Below are 21,823 nucleotides of genomic sequence, written 5' to 3'. Positions count from 1 at the left end.
CATGTTAAAAATGTATAACCTAATTGAAACTCTTAAAGCACTTTACGGTTCACATCTATCTTCCCTGTATATATTTATATATATATTTGAATTAATACTAAAACTATTCGTCTTTCAACTATGGTCATAGATCCTCATGAATTCTGGAGTTATAAATGAAACATTGAAGGTAAATGCCATATAATCTTGTAAATAGAAATATACACTGATTTAAATATGCTTATTCTATCTTTTTGATTAAACGTATTGTTAAAATTTTAATTATAGATACGCTGGGATAGTATGGTTAAGATTAGAGATGGTAATCTAACCCATACTTAACAATTCGGGTTCGGTTCCAATCGATTAGATTGAATTCAGTTCGATAACAAGAATGGGTATGGTTTGAGTTGGGTCGTCACAACTAAAATTAAAATTCTAGTTCAGATACATGTTGCCTAGGTAGGTAATAATAATAATAATTAGGTCACGTACCAACATTTTAGCGGCCCCCGAAAGGAGAAAAGACGCTATCAGTTTTGTGTGAAATGTCTGTCCGTTCCGTTTAGATATCGTAAACTAGAAAATATAGTGAAAATCCTAATTCATAATTTTTAATATTTTAGTCCATTCAAAGTTCTGATGCAACGGCTAATTTTTTTCTTTTCTAAAAGAGAAAAATTTAATTTTTTAAATCAATTATGCAATCATTTTTTTCATAAAAATACACCACTTTTACAACTATTTACTATTACCAGTAATAAACAATTGAGGCTCTTTATTAAGGGAGACTTATATTTACCATAATTATAACACATTTATGCAAACGGTTGTAGATTTTTTGTCAATTTTGTTTTGAATTGTCAAGTTATGTGAGTTCTGTTTAGCTTGATACTTTATTTACGCACACAAAAATGTTTATTAATTTTTAAAGAGAAAAAATCTATTTAGAATGTATATAAGTCAGACATAATTTAAAACAACAATTAATAAGTAGTTTTTCATATTATCGCATTAACTGTAGCTTGTGGCGCTAGCATGAAACACCTAACCAAAGAAAAAATAAATTTTGGGGGATTTTTTTTTTTTTTTTTTTTTACGGAAATTATTTATTTTTGAGGTATAAAGGATTGGCCCTTTACAAAACAATTAGATCAATTAGATATTCATTCTAAGATATTAGTAAGGCCAGGTTCACATCTAACTTCACATTCACTTTCATCTATCCTTTGGTCTGCTGGACCGCTGGGGCACCACACAAGATCTGTTAACCTTTTTTCTCCATTATTTTCTGTCATTTGTCTTTGATAGAATTTCATATATTGAAACCTGCCTTTTTACCTGCCTTGGTGGACCACTTTGGGGGCCGAGTTTGAGTTTGTTTCCTTACAAACTGTCTTCGTAACCTTGTTTTTTGTAGTACTTCTGTAATAGTGATACTACTTTTCTGTGAAAAGAAACTACTAAAGCTATAGACTTCAATTTTCAAATATTAAATGTTTTGGAACACAAGGCAAATTTTCAATGAGAAGAACTAACAAAACCTTTTCCTTATACACAACAGATGTACACAATGTACACGATAGGTCTGCTGTGAGATGTAATCGCTTTTCAACCATATTTTTCTAGGTTGGCAACGCCACTTTTGTTTTCCAAGTTACGGCCTTTTCTAAAAGAACGTAATACTTACACTTACTACCTGAAATATATTTCAAACTTAGGCTTATTTTAGACTTGATGAATCAATGGTTCGTTATTTCAGCTTTCAATAGTGCAAACAGTTTATTAAGTTAAGTCCATTAGTAATGGTGTCAAGGTTTTGCGGTGCCACTCGTTTGGGCTACATTTGCTGGTTTAAGCCATAGATAATAATTATGAGGAATACGGTGTCGTAGCACCTGCAGGTTAAGAATACACTTTTGCAGACATACTGTTGACAATAAGATTTTGTGTTTGATAACTTGAAAAATAGTTTGCATGTTTTCATTAGCTCAGTTGAACAAGTGTCGATACAGCGAGAAAAGATCTCATAGAAAAAAACGATTCTGGAATAATGTGTATTGCTCTAGAACAGGGGTGGGCAACATTTTTCTTTCGAGAATTTTTCTTTCGAGATCTGCATGAAAAAAAAAAAAAACTAAATAAAATTTAGAAGCTAAGTATAATGTCTTTTAATTCAAATTTATACCGTACAATGCATTTCCATTTCATTTTATTTTTACACTTCCAATTAGGAATTACAACAATTACAAGTTATCAAGTTCTAAACAATTTTTATTTTTTATTTTATAAGGATCTTTTACATTACATTGAATCACAAAAGTACAGATGTACTTAATATGAAGTATTTATATTCTTTTCTCTCGTGTATAATGTTATCCTCGTGACTGCTCTGCTTGCAGATTACAATCAGTCAGGATTGTTCCCTTCTTACACTGTTTTTTTTTCTAACAAATGAAATTCTTGTTTACAGATGTATATGGACCCAAATTTATGAAAGTTTAGCAGCAAAGTTTTTACGTATGGAAATGCTACTTTTTGCAAACTTAAAACTCCCGTGGAACAACTGACGTGAACTTTGCTTTCAGGTCATAATTTGCTTGAAGGTATGTCATCTAGAACTGAATAAGCCTCTGAACTAAATGGTGAACTGAGGATATTGAAAACTGGTTAGGTTAGTTTAAACGTAATAATGTGAAAAAAAATGCAGCACTATTTTACATCATTGTATCCTAGTATTTCGATTTATTTACACCTCTGAAACCGTTCATCTCGTTTCATTGTGGATGCAATACAAGATCACAACAATATCGTGACATTATCATAAATTTCATTCTTCTTTATGTTTTTTTTTTAAATTACTATTCTTATTATTGTTAATTACATTTTATTTTCTTTTTAATATTTATTTATTTAGAGCAAGCTATCAAGAAATGCTGCAGCGGTGTATCCTAATCGTCTTATTCATCACGAATCATCATGTGGGAACAGCAAGTAACGGACACAATTAATTTTTAATATTTTGTAACAGAAATATCAACTAGAGACCTAACCTTTTCTATATTTTAAGTGTTTAACAAAGGGAGGCGCGGTGCCTGAGCATTAAAGCGTTTGGCTTTCGTACCGGAGTCCAGGGTTCGAATCCTGGTGAAGGCTGGAATTTTTTATCTCGGGATCTTCTGAGTCCACCCAGCTCTAATGGGTACCTGACATTAGTTGGGGAAAGTAAATGCGGTTGGTCGTTGTGCTGGCCACTTGACACCCTCGTTAACCGTAAACCACAGAAATAGATTACCTTAAATCATTTGCTATGTGGACCACAAGGTCTGAAAAAGAAACTAAACTAAAACGTGTTTAATCAATCTCAAATTTAAGTTAAGCTGATAAACATTTTTTTTAGTTTAAATGAAAGATACTGGCTTACTAACCTTACGAAACACTACGAAAACATGTCTTTATCACAGGCTTTATTACACACAAATGGCAAAACATTTCACAATAGTACAGTACACACACACTGCTGCCTTGGACACCAAGCAAGTTTGACACACAAGTACAGATCAAGTTCACAACACACAAAAAGAAACAAAAACACACCATAACCTTACTTCAAAAAAAAAAGAAGATGATTACGTCCTACGCGTGTTCCTAGGTCAATCGAATCATGCATTGACTTAAATTCTGCATTTAATTAGTTTTCCTTGCTGACTCAGGCAACCCTTTCATGCTCAAATCGCAAAAGGGAAGAAGGAGCAAATATGGCATTTCGGTCAAAGTGTAATTTACCGGCGTGGCCAATTTGTAAAGATTTCTCTTCTCGTAAATGTAGAGACACCTTAAATAAAAATAAACACAAAGCAAATATAGACCAAAGCAATGGATTATGACCTACATTTTAAGGTATTTTTCATAATATACATTAATGATGTTTGCATACTTTATCACTCAAGAAAACATTTATGATACTTGGACGAAAATTGGAAGAATATACATCTATATTTCAAACAAAACGCCAGAACTCTTTGGGAAAGAAGCAGAGCAAGTGTGTTTACAAATGAATTCAACATTGCTTTTACCTAAAGATAATGAAACAATGTCCTATTTGTACGGTAAGTTATAAAAATATTTAACTTTTTTCTCTCCTTAATTATTTTCCTCATTCCGGTAGAATTATTCATTTTTCTCATTTGTATTTCAATATTCTGTTATGATTGGAGTTGGCATACAATATCGCATCGATGCAAGTTTATTCATTGCCTGCTCAGAGACTCAAGGCGATGACCAATTTAAACTACGACTGCATCAGAGACCTGCTATTTGCAGATGGCTGTGCCTTAAATACCGCAAACGAAGAAGACCTTCAAAAGAGCATGTCTCTCTTTGCTAATGCTTGCAAAAATTTTGGCCCCACCATTAATGGGAAAAAGACAGACGTGCTGCACCAACCTCCTCCAAATGAATCTGTCACAGAATCTGACATTCTTATAGATGGCCAGAAATTAGCTATCGTCAAAAAGTTTGTCTATCTGGAAAGCACCATATAAGCAAACGCCAACCTAGATGATGAGTATGAATCCCGTGTTGCCCGTGCCAGTGTTGCTTTTGGCAGACTTCAAGAACAAGTGTGGCAACGGAAAGACTCAGCTTATCCACAATACTGAAAGTCTACAGTGATGCAGTCCTGGACCTTATATTCCCACCACACCAAAAAGCTAAACTCCTTCCACCTACGCTGCCCAATGAGTATTCATAAGGTGCGTTGGTCCAATCATATACCAGACACCGAAATCTTAAAGCTGTCCAATATGTACAATATAAATGCGACAGTAAAATCGCTCCTAGGGAGGCCAATACAAGTGCTACAAACACAAGCTCTTTCAAGGAATGCGATATCGACATTCACGGCTAGAAGCACTAGCTCTCGATCGCTCTTCATTGAGTGAAGCTGTGAGTCTCGGAGTCTCAAGATTTGAAGCAAGATGAGTGGCCAGGGCGAAAGAGCGCCGAATTAACAAAAAGCTGAGAGAAGAAGCAAGCCTACCTGCAACTGATCTTACCCATCCATGCCACGTATGCGGCGGCTTTTTAAAGCGAGGATTGGACTTTACAGTCCTCTTCGAGTCCATAGGATATGAGAAATGTGCTCATCTTAGACAACGAAGAACTATATTTGATTAAACTTCAATAACTTTTTTTGTTTCTAGTAAAAAAAATGTTACATTTTGTATCGACTTATAAAGAAATGCATGCTTTTTTATACAACACAAATTAAAGTTTATAAATTAATAATCAATTTAGTTTAATGGGGCAAATCAACGTTGGCATCGTTAATTAGGAGAGAAAGAGTTACATTTAAATGTATTCAATAATAGTATCTTCTACTCTGTTTTTGCCGGATAGGTGTATAGTAAAATTATTTTAAGTAAAAAAATACATATTATAGTACAACTTTGTTATTACCCTACGTTCAAATTAAAACTAAATAAAAAGAAAATTAAAAGCTTCTATATTTTTGCATGTAATTGTGAAAATATAAAAAAAGAAAATATAAATTAAAAATATATTTGCTGAAAGAAATTATACCCCCCTAACTAAATTTTATAGAACAACTATTTCGCTCTTAATAACTAATTTAAAAAAAATACAATGCTTTTTACCTCGCCCCCCCCCCCCCCAAAAAAAAAAAAAAAACGAGAAAAAATCCTGAGTTAACAAATGTAGAAATCTAAAAGACTTTATAATATTTTAATGATTGCCCTGTAGATCTAGACTTTGAAGATGATGCCCTAAATAATAATAATAATAAATATTAATCTTTATTATACGTGACGCAATTTGTTTTACAATTCTGCATGACAAAACAGTACATGATTAGAGCAAATATGTGTACAATAGTACACAGGATATACGCTCATAACCCAGTTTCTCTTTAATATTACATACAAAATTTACAAAACTGTTACACATTGTTCAATTCTTTAATTTCCAAAAAGGAATAAAAGAGTTTTTGTGTCTATTGGTTTTTGTGATCCGTGTCTCATAACTTCTTAGTGATGGTAAAATGTTAAAATCTTGAAGAAGAGAGTAAATTTTAATGCTAAAGATCTTATAGCTTTCTTAGCAATTTTTTTCTCAAATATTTGTCTAAGTGCGGTTTGTCTGATGCCTGAGCATTAATTTATTAAACTAATTAAATCTAAATTTAAATTATATTAATTTCTAATAGCCTACTATAGTAATAGTAATAGAGATATAGTCTAAACTCTACGATACCAGCATGATAAGTAGAACAATTCTAGAGATGTGTAAAGTTACCTTAATAAAAAGCTTAATCTTAACTTAAATTATATAAACTAAATCTAGATCTCTAGTTGTTTTACTCTACTAACTCTAGATCTTCTAACAAGGTTGTCTAGATTTGGAAACTTTAGAATAGATTAGATGTCATGATTAGATCTAAATTTAGATCTGGACTAAAAAAAAATTGTTTCTACTGTTACCGATCCCGTAATTCCACTACAAACGTAGACCTACTCCAAACTTTCGTAGGCATTGCTTCAACCTTGATATAAGAATCTAGCTAAATCGAGCTAAATCATACTAAATTAAAATTAGACCTAAATCTAGAATGTAGAGAATCGTAACGTAATGTCTAGCTACACTCTATTATTTGTAGTCTAGGCTCTAGTGCAGTGGTCTTCAACCTATTTTGGCCCACCGCCCCCTTTTCGATTTTTTTCTTTAAAAAAATCCGCCAGCGCCCCCCTCTAAGAAAAACACTTATAAAGAAGCGTGAGAAGGCCAATTAGAACAAAATATCATCTGTTTATTAATTTTTATGCTGTCAATAACACTTATCCCGCTTGGGAGACGACCGCTTGCCAAAGGCGATTGTTGTGAACTCCTTGGCCTATGACTGACGAGCTTTAAGAAGAACTGAGTTACAGAGGTGCCCCCTCCCCTGTGAGCGCTATAAAGATTTATTCAGGCGCCATTTCGCTCTCACTGGCATAGAGAAAAGTACATGGCAGCATTCTCTGGCAGCAGATAGCCTCTTAGAGAAACAGTTCGAGAGCTCTTACAAAAATTGCGGGACAAACATTTAATAATCCAAGAAAAGCCATTATTGAAGACAGGCGCAAAAGACGGAAAGAAAACTTAAATAGAACACCAGCATACAACGGCTTTGTCTGCATAAAATTCGGGAAAATATGTAGGTCGCAGTTGGGTTTGCGTAGTTATGTGAAACACTGGACTCAGCCGTAATCTTCGGAATTAAAGGCAAAAACAGCCAATATTATCATTATACAAAAAATTATGTCAAATAATTTTCAGTGATTGCACACAAAAATTAATTGTAAAAACTTTCTTTCAAATCCTAAGAATAGTCTCCGTTTAAATTTTTGAATATTAGGGCCTACTGTTTTTTGGTTTAATTGTAAATTTAGTTTTATTTTTTAATATAAATATTATTATTGCTGAATTCACTACAAAAAGAAATTAAGCTAATGGGAACCTTGTGCCCCATGCAGTCTGACAATATTAGAAATTTCAAGCTTTAAATTAGCCAAAGCAAGGCGAAGGTCTCCTCTAGTGGCTACATCCAGTCTATTTCTTTGCTTATTCATTAGTTTGTTAAGCACTGAATCTATGTTAACAATGTATGTTTACTGAAAAGCTAAAACATAAGCCAATTTCGACCACAGTTTTGGAATTTTACTGAAACATTTAAATGCAGCCACATCTCTGTTGTGCCTTCAGGTGCGTAGCAAGGAATATCCATCGTTTGGGGGCCAGGGGACTTGACATCTTTGGGGGCCGCTGCATTTTGCTTAATATTTAATTAATTAATTAAAAAAGCACTAATTTCCCCCCCCCCCCTTTTGAATGGGGACCCGGGGGATTTTCAAATATGTAAAATTGAACGGGCATGTATCAGGCACGAGAGAACTCAGCACTGGAGCGCCGCAGGCAGGGCCGGTCTTAGGCCACTGCAACCTATGCGGCTGCAGTGGGCCCCGCACTTTCATAGGCCCCGCGCGATGCGAATTCTAGGTGTAAATTTTTAAATTAAAACATTAAACTTATTATTAAAGGGGTCCTGGAATTCTCCTGAAATTATAAAATATAAGAAAAAGTCATGAAAATGTCCTGAGATTATTAAAATCTTCTGAAAACTGATGCAAATCTTAAAACAGACAAAATTGTCAATTTCAATATATGGAAAACGCCAATCCTACTCGCGATTAAAAAAAAAAGGCATTGTCAGCTTTCAGTTAATAAAAATGTAATAATAAGCCGAATTTTAACCAAAACAAGAACTTAATTTACTTCAGTAGTCACTAGCATACAAATATTTATCTAAATCTAAAACAAAACCAAAAGCGATATATTTGCGAGTCGATAGTAAATCTAAAAGGCAGATCTGAATGTTTATCGGCTTTTTGTTGGAAAACTACTATTTACTGTAGATGTGTCGTAAAGTTAATTTGACAGTGATTTTATACTCACTAAAGTATGAATAAAATTCAAATACGATTTTTTAATACAAATCTTAATTTTCACTTATTATCCTTATCACGACTAAAATTAGGCCCCGCAACCTGTAGGACCGGCCCTGGTCGCAGGGGTGCGTCCTGTCACCAGTATTGTATACCATTTACACAAATGACATTCAGAGCTTATCAGCTTAAACTCCCATCATAAAATTTGCTGACGACACAGCAATCATTGGCCTTATTGCATGGACGAAAATATTCAACAATTAACACATTTTACCAATGGTGTTTCTAAATTTTAAATATTCAGAAAACTAAAGAAATGATTATTGGTTTTAGGAAAAACCAAGCCACATTGCATACATTCAGATAAACAACCAAACCATAGAACAAGACAAGAATATAACATATAACATAATACAGACACAACTATCAACAATAAAATGAAATAAGGTAAACACTGTAAAAATCTGTACACGAAAGTTCTCCAGCGACTCTTCTATCTCAGAAAGCTAAGAAAATTTAACATAAAAAAAACAATAATCAAACTTTTCTACACAGCAACCATTAATTTTGCCATCACCTGCTGGTATGGTAATACTTCACTTGCACAAAGACTTAGACTAAATAGACTAATTAAAAAAGCATCGTATAACACTCGAATACATCTACCATCTCTTGAAGAGCTTTCCAAGAAAAATGCCTTTCTAAAACCCTTTCCAAAACCCTCACCATTTTTCAAGACAACCTGCACCCATTAAACCACTGTTACATAAGATCTGAACGAATTGGTCGTCTCCTTTCAATTAGGACTAAAACAGAAAGATTTAAAAACTCCTTTATCCCACTTTTGGTCAAAGTGTGTTGCAAGATCAGCTGTCATCATCGAGAAGTACATAGAACTCAAATTCATAAATCGCTGGTTGTGAATGTGTATGTGTGTCGTGTGTGAATGTTGTTCGAATTTTTCATCTATCTTGTTTTTGTACAGTAGTTTCGATGAGGTTGTCAATAGTAGTCAAACTGAATTTCCATTTGATTGGATCAATAAAAATTATCTTATCTTATCAAGAATGAAGAGAGTAGAAACAGGATTAATACAACAAATGAGCCCCACGATCATGCCACGATGACATGCTAAACACTGTCAAAAAAAGTAAACTCATACTCTATGGCCACATCACAAGGACCTCAGGGTTTGCAAAGATCTTCTTTCGGAAAACAGTACAAGAATATGAAGAGGAAGACAGAGAAAACGATGCGAAGGCATCAAAGAATGGTCAGGCTTAACAGTGAATAAAAATGAATGAAAATAGACAGATCTTGTGTGGTGTCCCAACGGTCAACAGACAAAGGGATAGGTAAAGGAGAATTTAAATGTGAAATTGACCTAACTGATGTTATTGAATGATTATCTAATTGATCTAATAGTTTTGTAAAGGGCCAATCTCTAATTTAAAGCTCAAGAAATATAACTTTTCCCATCAGTGTATGGTATATGCCTAGATTCTACAGTTCATTTGTATGATATGAACTATTACTGATTAATTGTTGTTGTAAATTATATTATATATATATACATTTTAAATAGATTTTTTCACTTTAAAAAAAAGTAAAACATTTTTTTTGTAAATGTATGTAATTAGTATGACAGTAATTACTTAATTAAGCAATACAATTAAAAAAGAAAATAAAACTTTTGCATAAATGCGTTGAAAATATGTTAGATAGTAACAAACTCTATCTGTAACTGATGACATTTTTTTTTTACAATTAATAGTGAATAGCTGTAAAAATGGTTTTATAAGAAAAAAAATCTGCTTACATAGTTGCTTTTAAAAATTTAATTTTTCGCTTTCAGAAAAGAAAAAAAAATTGCCGTTGCTTCAGAACTTTGAAAGGTCTAAAATATCATGATGTCGTATTTTCAATATATTTTCTAGTTTTCGAGATCTAAACGGGGCGGACGGACGAACAGACCACACAAAACTAATAGAGGCTATATCCCTTTTGATTGCCGCTTAAATGAAATAATTCAAAACATTTGTGTTGAGATAGGTATCTATATTTAAAAAAAAATATCATTCAGTATTGTATTGTACGTGTTTTGAAGCATCCTTTTTTAATCACACTACTTATTGTTCGTCCATAGTGGTTCGATGACGACCTATAAGATTTGAAAAAAAAATGAAATTGTATTTTTATTAAAGTCTTATTTATTCTTTCTTTTTTATTCAAGCATTGTATGATGTTATTATATTTTCTTTTTACAGAGGCTTTGCCCTATGGAAAATACTTTTTAACAGGCTTTGTAAGAAAAAGAACCCAGGATTGCGATAATCTGGAAAAGGTTTAAATTTATATATGTTTTTAAAATATGATTCATACAACATGACTGACATTATATTATTGTAGGATAAGATATATCATACATAAAGAGCTAATTGTTCTAATACTTGAGTAATGTAAAAGGTTAAATGGTGTAATGTTGAAGAATGCGAATGTCGTGGAATGCTGGGTTCTTGCTTCCTGGAGTACTCTTGACACGTGACAAACACACATACTACAAACTGACTTAAGTCCGTTTCAGCAGACAAATATAAAGTTTATTTTACAACATAATAATACTGCACTCCTTGTTAGTTCTACACGTCAAGAAATAATAAACAATCCTATCCGCATAACAGAGGTATCAAATGTATCCAATACGTTAAACTCTCCCGAGTATAATACAAATCACGTCCGCATCTCAGCGGGTAACACTGTACAGAATAATCCAGAATAATACTAGGATACAATTACATGTCTCAAAACACCACTGGCAACAACTGCCTGAAAGTTCAATGTAACTGAAATTACTACTCGACTTTTCTAAGTCGCAACTGTCCTTCCCGGACCAAAATATACTAGACTGCCTCGTACAGAGGATAGACTTGACTGTGACAAGTAATTAGACTTGACTGTGACAAGTAATTAGACTTGACTGTGACAAGTAATTAGACTTGACTGACAAGTAATTAGACTTGACTCTGACAAGTAATTCATTCTAAAAATGTATAACTTAAACATAACGCAACATAACGTTAACTATTTATTTATTTATCTAAAAAAAAAATCTAAATGACTCTGATTAAGTTGCTCTGTTTTTTTAGCGACCCCTAGAGGGAAATAAGACTAAGACTAAGAATGCTTTATTGATCCTTACGGAAATTTGTTGTGATTACAAGGACTCTTTTCTCATATAAAGACAACACAACAGAAAAAAATACACATAAATACAACAAACAACATAAAGAGTTCATTCAGCGACTACACACAGGTATCTTGGTGCATTTCATGTTCCCTGATCAATGAGTGGCGGTGATAGAGTCTGACCGAGTGAGGTACGAACGAGTTTTTGTACCGCTCCATTCTTGTTTTGATTGACAGCAGTCGCCCACTTCGCGACTACCTGGCGTAGTTCTGATGGAACGGGTGGCCATTGTCTTCCAAGATTTTTTCGATATTTCTTAGGCACGTTTGTTCAAAAAGTTCCTTTAAATGTGGTAATGTTGTGAGTCTAATTTTTTATGCTTTTTTAATGATGTTTTCTAGACGTCGCAACAGTTTAGATGAGGCGTTGCCTTGCCAACAAGTTATTCCATATGTTAGCAGATTTCGTATAGTCGCGCCGTAAAAAGTCTCAAGGATCTTCTTGTTTAATTTAAAACTGTTGAGTTTGTATAGAAAAAAGAGTCGCTGGGCTGTTTTCTTTGTCAGAGTTCCAAGGTGGTCTTCCCATGAAAGCTTGTTGTTGATGATAACGCCTAGATATTTATATGCCTTTACTTGTTCTATAGATGTAGTGTTTATTTTCAGTTCATGTATAGTTTGTTTTTTCTTTCCAAAATCTATTAGAAGTTCTTTAGTTTTTGTTACATTCAGTTCTAGAAAGTTGTCGGTGCACCAGTTTGTAAGCTTCGATACTGAGTTTCGTCTCCTGAAATAAGACCGACTATGGCAGTATCATCAGCGAATTTAAAGAGTTTAACTGAGTCATAGATGCTTCTTATGTTATTTTTGTAAAGAGTGTACAGTACAGGAGAAAGTACACAACCTTGTGGAGCACCCGTTCTTAGTACTCGAGTTGACGATTTGGTGTTGTTGACTTTAACATACTGGGGCCGTTGGGTTAAAAAGTTTAGAACCCATGCTTGTAAGTAAGGGCTTACATTTAAGTTACTCAGTTTGTTTATCATTAGACGTGGCTCTATGGTATTGAAAGCAGAGGAGAAATCTACGAAGAGGACTCGTGCATATGTTTTGGTATATCGAGATGCTTATAAAACTGGTCCAAAAGCAATAGAATGGCATCCTCAGTTCCTCTAGCTGCTTTGTATGCAAATTGGTGAGGGTATAGGCTGTTATTGACTTTTGCTACAAGTTGTTTAAGCATATATTTTTCAAAACATTTCATAACAATAGGTGTTAGTGCTACTGGGCGGAAATCATTTAAGCAATCTATTTTTGGTTTCTTAGGCACTAGTATGATCTCTGAAGATTTCCAGATGTGTGGTATTACGCACGTTTGCAATGAGAGGTTAAAGATGTGACAGAAGATAGAAGAGATTTGCTCCGCACATAGCTTGATCAGCTTGCCACTAATTTTGTCTTGTACAGAAGCTTTTGTTACGTCTACTCTTTTAAATAACAATGTCACTTCATCCTCAGATTCTCCAAGTGGGAACAAACTTTTACATTTGTAAGCCTGCTCAATGTTTACGTAGGATTTGTCGAGCATTCAAGTAGTAAGGCCTAAGTGTGACACACATAAGTTCTATGTTAGGGTCACAAATTTTATTCCTGATGTTCACATTATTGGCGTGAAATAGCTGTTGTAAGTTAAGTGTCGTCTGTCTGTCCGTTCGTCCTTCCGTTCAGTTTAGTTCACAAACATTAGAATAAGTATTAAAACTCAATCTTCATATTTTAGCTATTTCAAAATTTTTTTCTGAAAGCGCAACATTTAATTTTTCAATTTAATATGCATTAGTACAGTTATTCTTTATTAATAGTAAAAAAGGGAGACTATATTAATAAGGGAGGCGATTTTTCTGCATATTCTAAAAATATATATTTATGCATACATTTTCTTTTATTTTCTCAAAATGTTTTTAAAAATATTATAATTACTAAATTTAATGTTTTCTGTTATACAGGCTACTAAAGTGTTTTTTTTTTTAATTTCAAAAGAGAAATTTGAAGCATCATTCAATAAACAGTGTGTTTATATATTTTACACGTGGAGTGCAATATACCACACATGGGCGTTCATATCAGTCGACCTGACAATACAATAATATCGGCAACACCTTCCATACATACAAGCAGTGGCGTCACTAGGGTGGGTGTCACCCGGTGGGGTAAGAGAAAACCGAGAAAAATGTATGTTAGAAGCATGTTCTGATTAAGAATATTGACCAAAAAGCTAAATTAAATGGTGTACACATTCATTCAAGTTTCTTTTTTTCATTAAAACTGCCTGCACTCCTTCATGAGTTTTTGACATTGTAGCTGCATTACCATGTCCTTGAGCTCATCCTTCCAATCTCTTTCCACGCTTTTTTAATTATCAGAACTGCCACCATCAGCTTTTGGTCCACTTTAAGAAGAATATGCCACAATATTTCAGTCATTTCAACATTATCATTGCTAATGTTAATATATCTTACAGCTTTAGGGATCTATGTTAGGTGTGCTGTAATACAACATAACAGAGTACCTTGCAGCATTTATGTCTCTAATAAGTATATCTCTTAAGTGGTTTGCTAAAACATTTATAACCTCTCTGAGTTTTGGTACAAGCTTGGAAAGTACATTTTTCTTTTGCTTCACTCCCTTGCAATCTTATAAGTTATTATTTCAGCACTGGGTCATATTCGGAAAACATTTCCATAATCCCAAGAAAAAAATTCCATTATTTATGAAAAGTCTTCTTCACTTCGCCACGATATACCAACTTTTGCTTTGCTAGAAACAATGCGATATCAAACAATCTATAAGTGCAAGATGTTCCTCTGTTTTCTCATCTATACGTCAATCATAGCAATGACTTCCTTGTCCATTTTTTGTATCCTAAATCCGGTTGCCTAATTGTTCCAAATTTAAAAACCTGATAAATATTCTTCAGTCTTCTCGCCAGTTTCTTATTGTGGACATGTCCACTATTTATCAAACAAGAAAATCTTGCTAATGATTTTTTCCCAATTAAGAAAAAGTTTTATTCAACCATTCTTATGCTTTATGATATTGATTCTGTTACATTTTAAGTTGGTATTTGTTTTTTGGAAATCCGTATTTGATTCCACTCGGGTGTCACCTCCTAACGGGTGTCACCCGGTGCGTACCGCACCCCCTAGTGACGCCACTGCATACAAGTCTCTTCTTTTTTTGTATTGATGGAAATAGTATTGTGCTAGTTGATAGTAATTTATAGCTTCTCATATTCTTTCTGAAAACTTTGAATCTACCTTTCACCCACCTCAAAGGAGCACTTCTGAATTTATGTCTCCACACGAACTATTTTTTGTTATGTTTTTTTTTTTTTGGTTCTATTTTTAAAAAAAACTGTTTATTATTTAATAAAAAACTTTCTTTCCCAGTTATTAAAAATAATAATTGATAAAAAACTTTAGAATTTAGAACATAAATAGTTGCTACTTATTTTAATTATGTCAAAAAGGATACAACATTGACATTATTTATATATTCCTTTTTAGTAGTGTATTATGTAATAGCCTACAATTAAATATTTCCATTACGTTAACAAACGTATTGGTCTTGGTTATTTTAAAGTTGTCATGGCTATGCAGTAATATACCTTTGAACATATGTATATTGTTTATTCGTTGATGTGGTTAGTTGATCAATATTATAGTTGAATGTAATGTTATACGCGAGTTCTTTTAAAACGACATCCAACAGAACAAAGTAAAATATATATTGAATAACTTGAACAACAGTTTACTAGAAAATAAGGGCACAGTCTACGTCGTCTCTTTACTACAAGCCGGTCTCTTTCGTCGTTGTTCGTCCGTTTATATTCAACCCCAAATTCTACGCGACTTTATATTGTGTCATTAGAATATCTTTATTAATGTTTATGCTTATAGATGTTTTTGGCTTTTATTTTGGTCCGAAGATTAAAGAGAGGTGCAGCATTTTTCGTGACAACGCAATCCTCAGATGTGTATTTTATTTTGTCCCACCTAGCAGAGCCATAGCCGCTTTCTGCTGGTTGTTAATCCTTTTGTCCCATTTTGGTGTAAATGTTTATCTCGAAGCCTTGTAAGAGGTCTCCAGTTGTCTTTGTTCAGGTGATATCTGCTGTCAATAGGCCTCTTCATGTCATGTATAACCAGCAGGTGCCTGAGCTGATCTAACGAGCTACTTCCGAACCGGCAGGGAAGATGGAGCAGGAAGAAGGCACATCTCCATCATTATTCTTATGTCATATTTTAAGCTCAACTAAATATTCCACAAAAAAAAACAAAAACACATAAGTTTTGTGAAGCAAAGTTCAATTTTCCTAGCTGCCCGTTAAAAGGAATAACCGCTATTAGTTCTGTGTGGTCTGTCTGTCCGTCCATCCATCCGTCCGTCTGTCCCATTTAGATCTCAGAAACTAAAAAAGAAATTGAAAATCGGAGATCATGATATTTTATATCTTTCAAAGTTCTGATGCAACGGCTCCTTTTTTTTTTTTTGTCGAACGTGAACCATTTAATTATTAAAATTATCTATGCAAGAAGATTATCATAAAAAACAGGTGTTGTTTTTTTCTCTGACATTTTATGTCTTGAGAGATTTTAACCAGCCTTTGCAACTTGTTGTGTGACTTAAGAGACCAATCCTTGATATACAGCTGCGGTCACAGGTTGAGCATATCTAATCACCAGGCGCCGTTGCATTTTCACCATTCTTTCTATTGCTGTTAATGGAATCTACAAACCGTGACCCTTCCTTTAGGCTCTCTCTCCCTGTGAATCTTTCCAGTGCCACTTTTTTTCCAGCTGCTGGTGTCGATTTGCATACGTCTGTATACCGTAAAAGTGGATTCCATCGGCTCTTCTTTTAGATCACCATAGAGGATGTCTTGTAGAAGTCGACAATCTGGCATTCTATGAACGGGACCAAGCCAGCCAAGGCGTCACATCGGATGTGGCAGAGAGAGAGAAAGAGAGAGAGAGAGAGAGAAAGTCACACCCTAAATATACATGCAAGAATATTTCCAATAAGCACTCAAGCAAGTAATTTTAATGATATAGGAACCTCATCATGAAGGGTATTTATGTTCACATAAATATAGGCCCACCAGTTTCGATATCTGAAATGATTTTCAATAAACAAAATACATACTTACATATACATGTAGAAATGAAATATCGATAGAAATGCAAACTGAAAGAGGAAACACTATAAACGCTTTAGTAACAAGTCATAAAATGTCAAAAAGAAAACATTGTACATAATCATATTTATATATAAAATATTTCATTGGGGATGAAATGAACGGGGATGAAGTGACCAAGGATGAGGTGACCGGGGGATGAAGTGACCGGGGGATGAAGTGACCGGGGGATGAAATGACCGGGGATGAAATGACCGGGGATGAAATGACCGGTGACGAAGTGACTGGGGATGAAGTGACTGGGGATGAAGTGACCGGGGATGAAATGACCGGGGATGAAATGACCGGGGATGAAATGACCGGGGATGAAGTGACCGGGGATGAAGTGACCGGGGATGAAGTGACCGGGAACCGTTAATTGAAGTCTTTCCAGGGGATCTTGTATGGAGAAATACACCTTCGTTGATGTCGTTTTAAGCATAGCGCAGTAAAAGGGAGAAAAATATGACTGAATAGGTTTGGGTACACATCCCTGCTTAACAAAACTGCTAACCTCAAAAGGTGCAGATTGGGGACCATTGAAACTCACTGTACAGTTTATTTTCTTGAAAGAATTTCAATAGTTTGGGAAGACAACCTATTTTCCTTAGGAGTTTAAAAAGGCCACTTCTGCTGACCATGGTGGTCACTCTACCACTCTTTAATCCACATTGAGACACTGGGTAGACGCTACAATCTATTAGCCTTTAAAGTGCCACTCTAGCAAAGATTTTGCCAACAATCATGAAGAGAGAGATATCCCAATAATTGTTGCAGTCACTCCGATCTCCCTTGTTCTTTTATAGTTTGACTATATATGCGTCTCACATGACCTGTGGGACATGACCTGCTTCCCTCCAGCGGCAATAGAGATTAGAGAGTTCAGGGAGCAGGAGTGTTTGATTGACCTTAACCATCAATGCTTGGAGATTTTCTATGGTGCTTTATGGGAGGAGCCATCCGTGTAAACTCTGATCCACTGATTGCTAGGATAATTGGTTTGTAGAAAACAGTTCACTATTTCCTTGAGCTCTGTTGGTCTGTAGTCAGATTTTCTTTTTATGTTTTCAATATGGTCCCTTATAGTAGGAAGAGGGCTTTCGTCCCGGGGTGGAGATTCATTATAGTGTATCGAGGATTCCAGAGTAATTTTTTCAATTTGGTGTTTCTTTTTTTATGTTCATTAAATCATAGGTATATTATTTCTATAGATTCTCACGACTAACGAGCAAGTTAACGATGGTTACTACTGTATGTTTACAAAGCAAAATGCAAATCAATCTTTTCGGTGGTCTTATGAACACACAGTTAGGAGACCTTATATTTGTCAAAAAGGTAAATATTATTTTGCTAATATTTACTATTTATTTATTATTTATTTTACACCATTACCTCATCATATAAATTATTTAAATGCTTTTTTTTTGTTGTTGTTCAGACTTCCATCCCCCTTAAAAATAAATGTCTAAAAAAAGTAATTGAGATAATGATTATTTTGATTTTGAACGAGCCTCGAAAAACTAATGACTTAGCAAGGTTCAAGTCTCTAAGAGCCACATTTAAATTGATAAGTGGATAAGCGTCCTTTGAAGGAGCGCATATAATGTATATGATAACACAAATTAGTTATTTTGTTTGCAACAGTAATAACTTACAAAGTTTAATGTGCCTAAAAAAATCGAGCTTATATGCTTCTCTCCCCCCCCCCTTTTTTCCTATTTCCAAAGAAAATATTTGTGATAAGTAGATTAATATTTTAAATGCTTGAAGTTATTTTGCTTTTTTTTTTTCATTAAAGAATAATAGTATAAAAAAAACTATTAAAAAAACAAGAATTTCATATCAAGAATGTATGCTAACATTGTTATTAGTTTTATACTTAAATTAAAAGTATACTAAATATAGATCCATTTTAAATAATATATATATATGCATATATCAGAAGAAGGGCCCAATGATGTAACTGTAACAACTTTCTCAACGTCTACTAGTCTGGAGTTAACCTCTGAGATACTTACAGGTAATTTTTATAAAGTATTTTTTCCCAAGAAAAAAATCAAATTCTTGGCTAATAACCATTAATTAATATTAACCATTAGCCAAAATCATTATTTGGTAGTGCTGGGTTTACCTACATGCAAAATAAGCTAATGCATAGGGCCACACTTTGTTTGGGTGCTCTCCCCCAACATAGTTGGATACTTGGATTCATCAATCATTTTGAAAAAAAGAACAAAGTAAAATTAACCCTGTGTTGATTACAAGGGGTCTTATCTCTCGAAAAGCTTAGGACCTTATCAAGTCTTAATCCGCTCCATTTATTTGGCAATATCTAATACTTTAACAGGAAGATCATTTCCTTGCTGTGTTATGAGCTCTTGTGATGTGGTGTTTATGCCCCCCGACTGACTAAAATGAATATCCTTTAAGGTGACAGGTCATTTCATCCCTGGTCACTTCATCCACCGTCACTTCCAAAAAAATCCCCCCCCCCCACGGTTTGTGGAATTTTATTACTGATTTTTTGCTTAATTGTTTTTAGGTTAGATTTAAATATTAAACCTTCACCTGCCCTAACACAACTTGGGGTGGGGGGTGGGGGGTGAGTAAAATCCTCCCCCAGGAGGTTGAGAGGTTAAACACCACTCTTCTGTAAGCAAATAAAATAATGTAAACAACAGTCACCAAATTCCATGATCGTAGCCAAGAAATATTATAAGCTAATAACCCTCTCCAAAATTGTTTTTTCACGATAAAACCCATCTTCAATTTAAAACTAAAGCATACAACAGTCACCAGATTCTATGAACGTAGCCAAGAAGGGTTTTTAATTCCCCTCCCCCCCCCCCCATCTCCAGAGACTTTAAGTTAAAACGCCCTTTAGAGGGTTTTGAGTTTAAAGCCGCCTCCAGCGGTGTTTGACGCTAAAACCACCTGTTCAATATAAAATTATAGCAACCTACAGTCACAAAATTCTATGAGCGTAGCCAAGGGGGTGGTGAGATTATCCCCCTCACATTGAGAGTTTTGAGGTTAAAAATCCCCTCTTCAATATCATTCTTAAGCAAACAACGTCATAAGATTAATTACGCACACACACACACACACATACACATTCATACATATACACATACACATACATACATACTGTTACGTGCGCATCTTAGTGTGAATGTGGAATGGTGCGAATGCGTGTTGAAAGGGAGAGAAGATGTAATCCGAAAATAGAGGAATGTAATCAAAGTTATTGTTGACACATTATTAATTGTAACTCAAGATTAAAGTCATCATAATCTACCATATATGAGTCTATTATTGTATCATTAAATGTCTTATCTGTAAGTAACACATACAAACATTCATGCAAACATACAAACTTACACACATACATACATACATACATACATACGTACAAAGGTACATACACACATACATACATACATACATACATACATACATATATACATACATACATACATACATACATACATACATACATACTTACGTGTTGTGGGGTGGGAAAAAAAGATCATCCACCACCCCCACCCCCAGCTTAAAAAAAATTCCTTGATGTGCCAATGAGATACAGAGATAAAAAAAGAACGATTAGAATAATTATGATCGTGCCTGTGATAACTTATCACCAAAGGAGATGACGGGGAGGAAATGACCGGGACATGACTGGACAGGAAATGGCCGTGAGATGACTGGAGAGGAAATGGCCGGGAGATGACTGAAGTTGAAATGGCCGGGAGATGACTGGGGAGGAAATGACCGGGAGAGAACTGGAGAGGAAATGGCCGGGAGATGACTGGAGAGGAAATGGATGGGAGATGACTGGGGAGGAAATGACCGGGAGATGACTGGGGAGGAAATGACCGGGAGATGACTGGGGAGGAAATGACCGGGAGATGACTGAAGAGGAAATGGCCGGGAGATGACTGAAGAGGAAATGGCCGGGAGATGACTGGGGAGGAAATGGCCGGGAGATGACTGGGGAGGAAACGACCGGGAGATGACTGGGGAGGAAATGACCGGGAGATGACTGAAAAGGAAATGGCAGGGAGATGACTGGGGAGGAAATGACCGGGAGATGACTAGGGAGGAAATGGTCGGGAGATGACTGGGGAGGAAATGACCGGGAGATGACTGTGGAGGAAATGACCGGGAGATGACTGAAGAGGAAATGGCCGGGAGATGACTGGGGAGGAAATGACCGGGTGATGACTGGGGAAGAAATGACCGGGTGATGACTGGGGAGGAAATGGCCGGGAGATGACTGAAGAGGAAATGGCCGGGAGATGACTGGGGAGGAAATGGCCGGGAGATGACTGGGGAGGAAACGACCGGGAGATGACTGGTGAGGAAATGACCGGGAGATGACTGAAGAGGAAATGGCAGGGAGATGACTGGGGAGGAAATGACCGGGAGATGACTGTGGAGGAAATGACCGGGAGATGACTGAAGAGGAAATTGCCGGGAGATGACTGGGGAGGAAATGACCGGGTGATGACTGGGGAAGAAATGACCGGGTGATGACTGGGGAGGATATAACCGGGACATGACTGGGAAGGAACTGACCGGTACATGACTGTGTGACAAGTCGGATTAAAGTATTGGCCGTTTTGGGTGTCTAGGGGATTTTTAAGGTTTGAGAATCCACACTTGCACATATAGTCTTTAAGCACAGCGTTATAATGCAGGCAACAAATGCTATATTTAGATCTAAAATATGTACAGTTTATTATACTATTACAAATGAACAGTGACAAGTAGAGGTCAACGTGTGACTTCAGCGAGTTGACACAGCAGCCAGTGTTCTCTGGAATCTACGCGTATAAACAAAGACAGGATATGACGTGTCCTCACGTGTTGTTCCAGAGGACGAACTGATCTACGAAGGGGGCAGTGTTACAAA

At 35.2% G+C, this 21,823-nt stretch overlaps 1 protein-coding gene across 4 annotated transcripts in view; it reads left to right on the top strand.

Annotated features, from left to right (window-relative positions):
• The first annotated feature begins 40 nt into the window (after window positions 1-40).
• Window positions 41-21,823, top strand: part of LOC106080308 (uncharacterized) — a 31,723-nt gene continuing 9,940 nt past the window's right edge. For 2 of the 4 annotated variants that reach the window (XR_008774736.1, XM_056010458.1), the window contains exons 1-6: window positions 2,453-2,585; window positions 2,897-2,973; window positions 3,930-4,088; window positions 10,751-10,827; window positions 18,117-18,240; window positions 18,848-18,925. Coding sequence is in view for 3 of the 4 variants with exons in the window: in XM_056010458.1 (XP_055866433.1) it covers window positions 2,913-2,973; window positions 3,930-4,088; window positions 10,751-10,827; window positions 18,117-18,240; window positions 18,848-18,925 (499 nt within the window). In the remaining variant the exon portion in view is untranslated. Of the gene's footprint in view, window positions 170-2,452; window positions 2,654-2,896; window positions 2,974-3,929; window positions 4,089-10,750; window positions 10,828-18,116; window positions 18,241-18,847; window positions 18,926-21,823 lie in introns of those variants that run through there. The other 2 variants (XM_056010460.1, XM_056010459.1) reach the window with 2 other exon arrangements.

This window comes from Biomphalaria glabrata, chromosome 14 (assembly GCF_947242115.1).
Source record: "Biomphalaria glabrata chromosome 14, xgBioGlab47.1, whole genome shotgun sequence".
Classification (NCBI taxonomy): domain Eukaryota; kingdom Metazoa; phylum Mollusca; class Gastropoda; family Planorbidae; genus Biomphalaria; species Biomphalaria glabrata.
The sequence above is the reverse complement of the archived record's forward strand: the minus strand, read 5'-3'. Positions and strand labels throughout refer to the sequence as shown.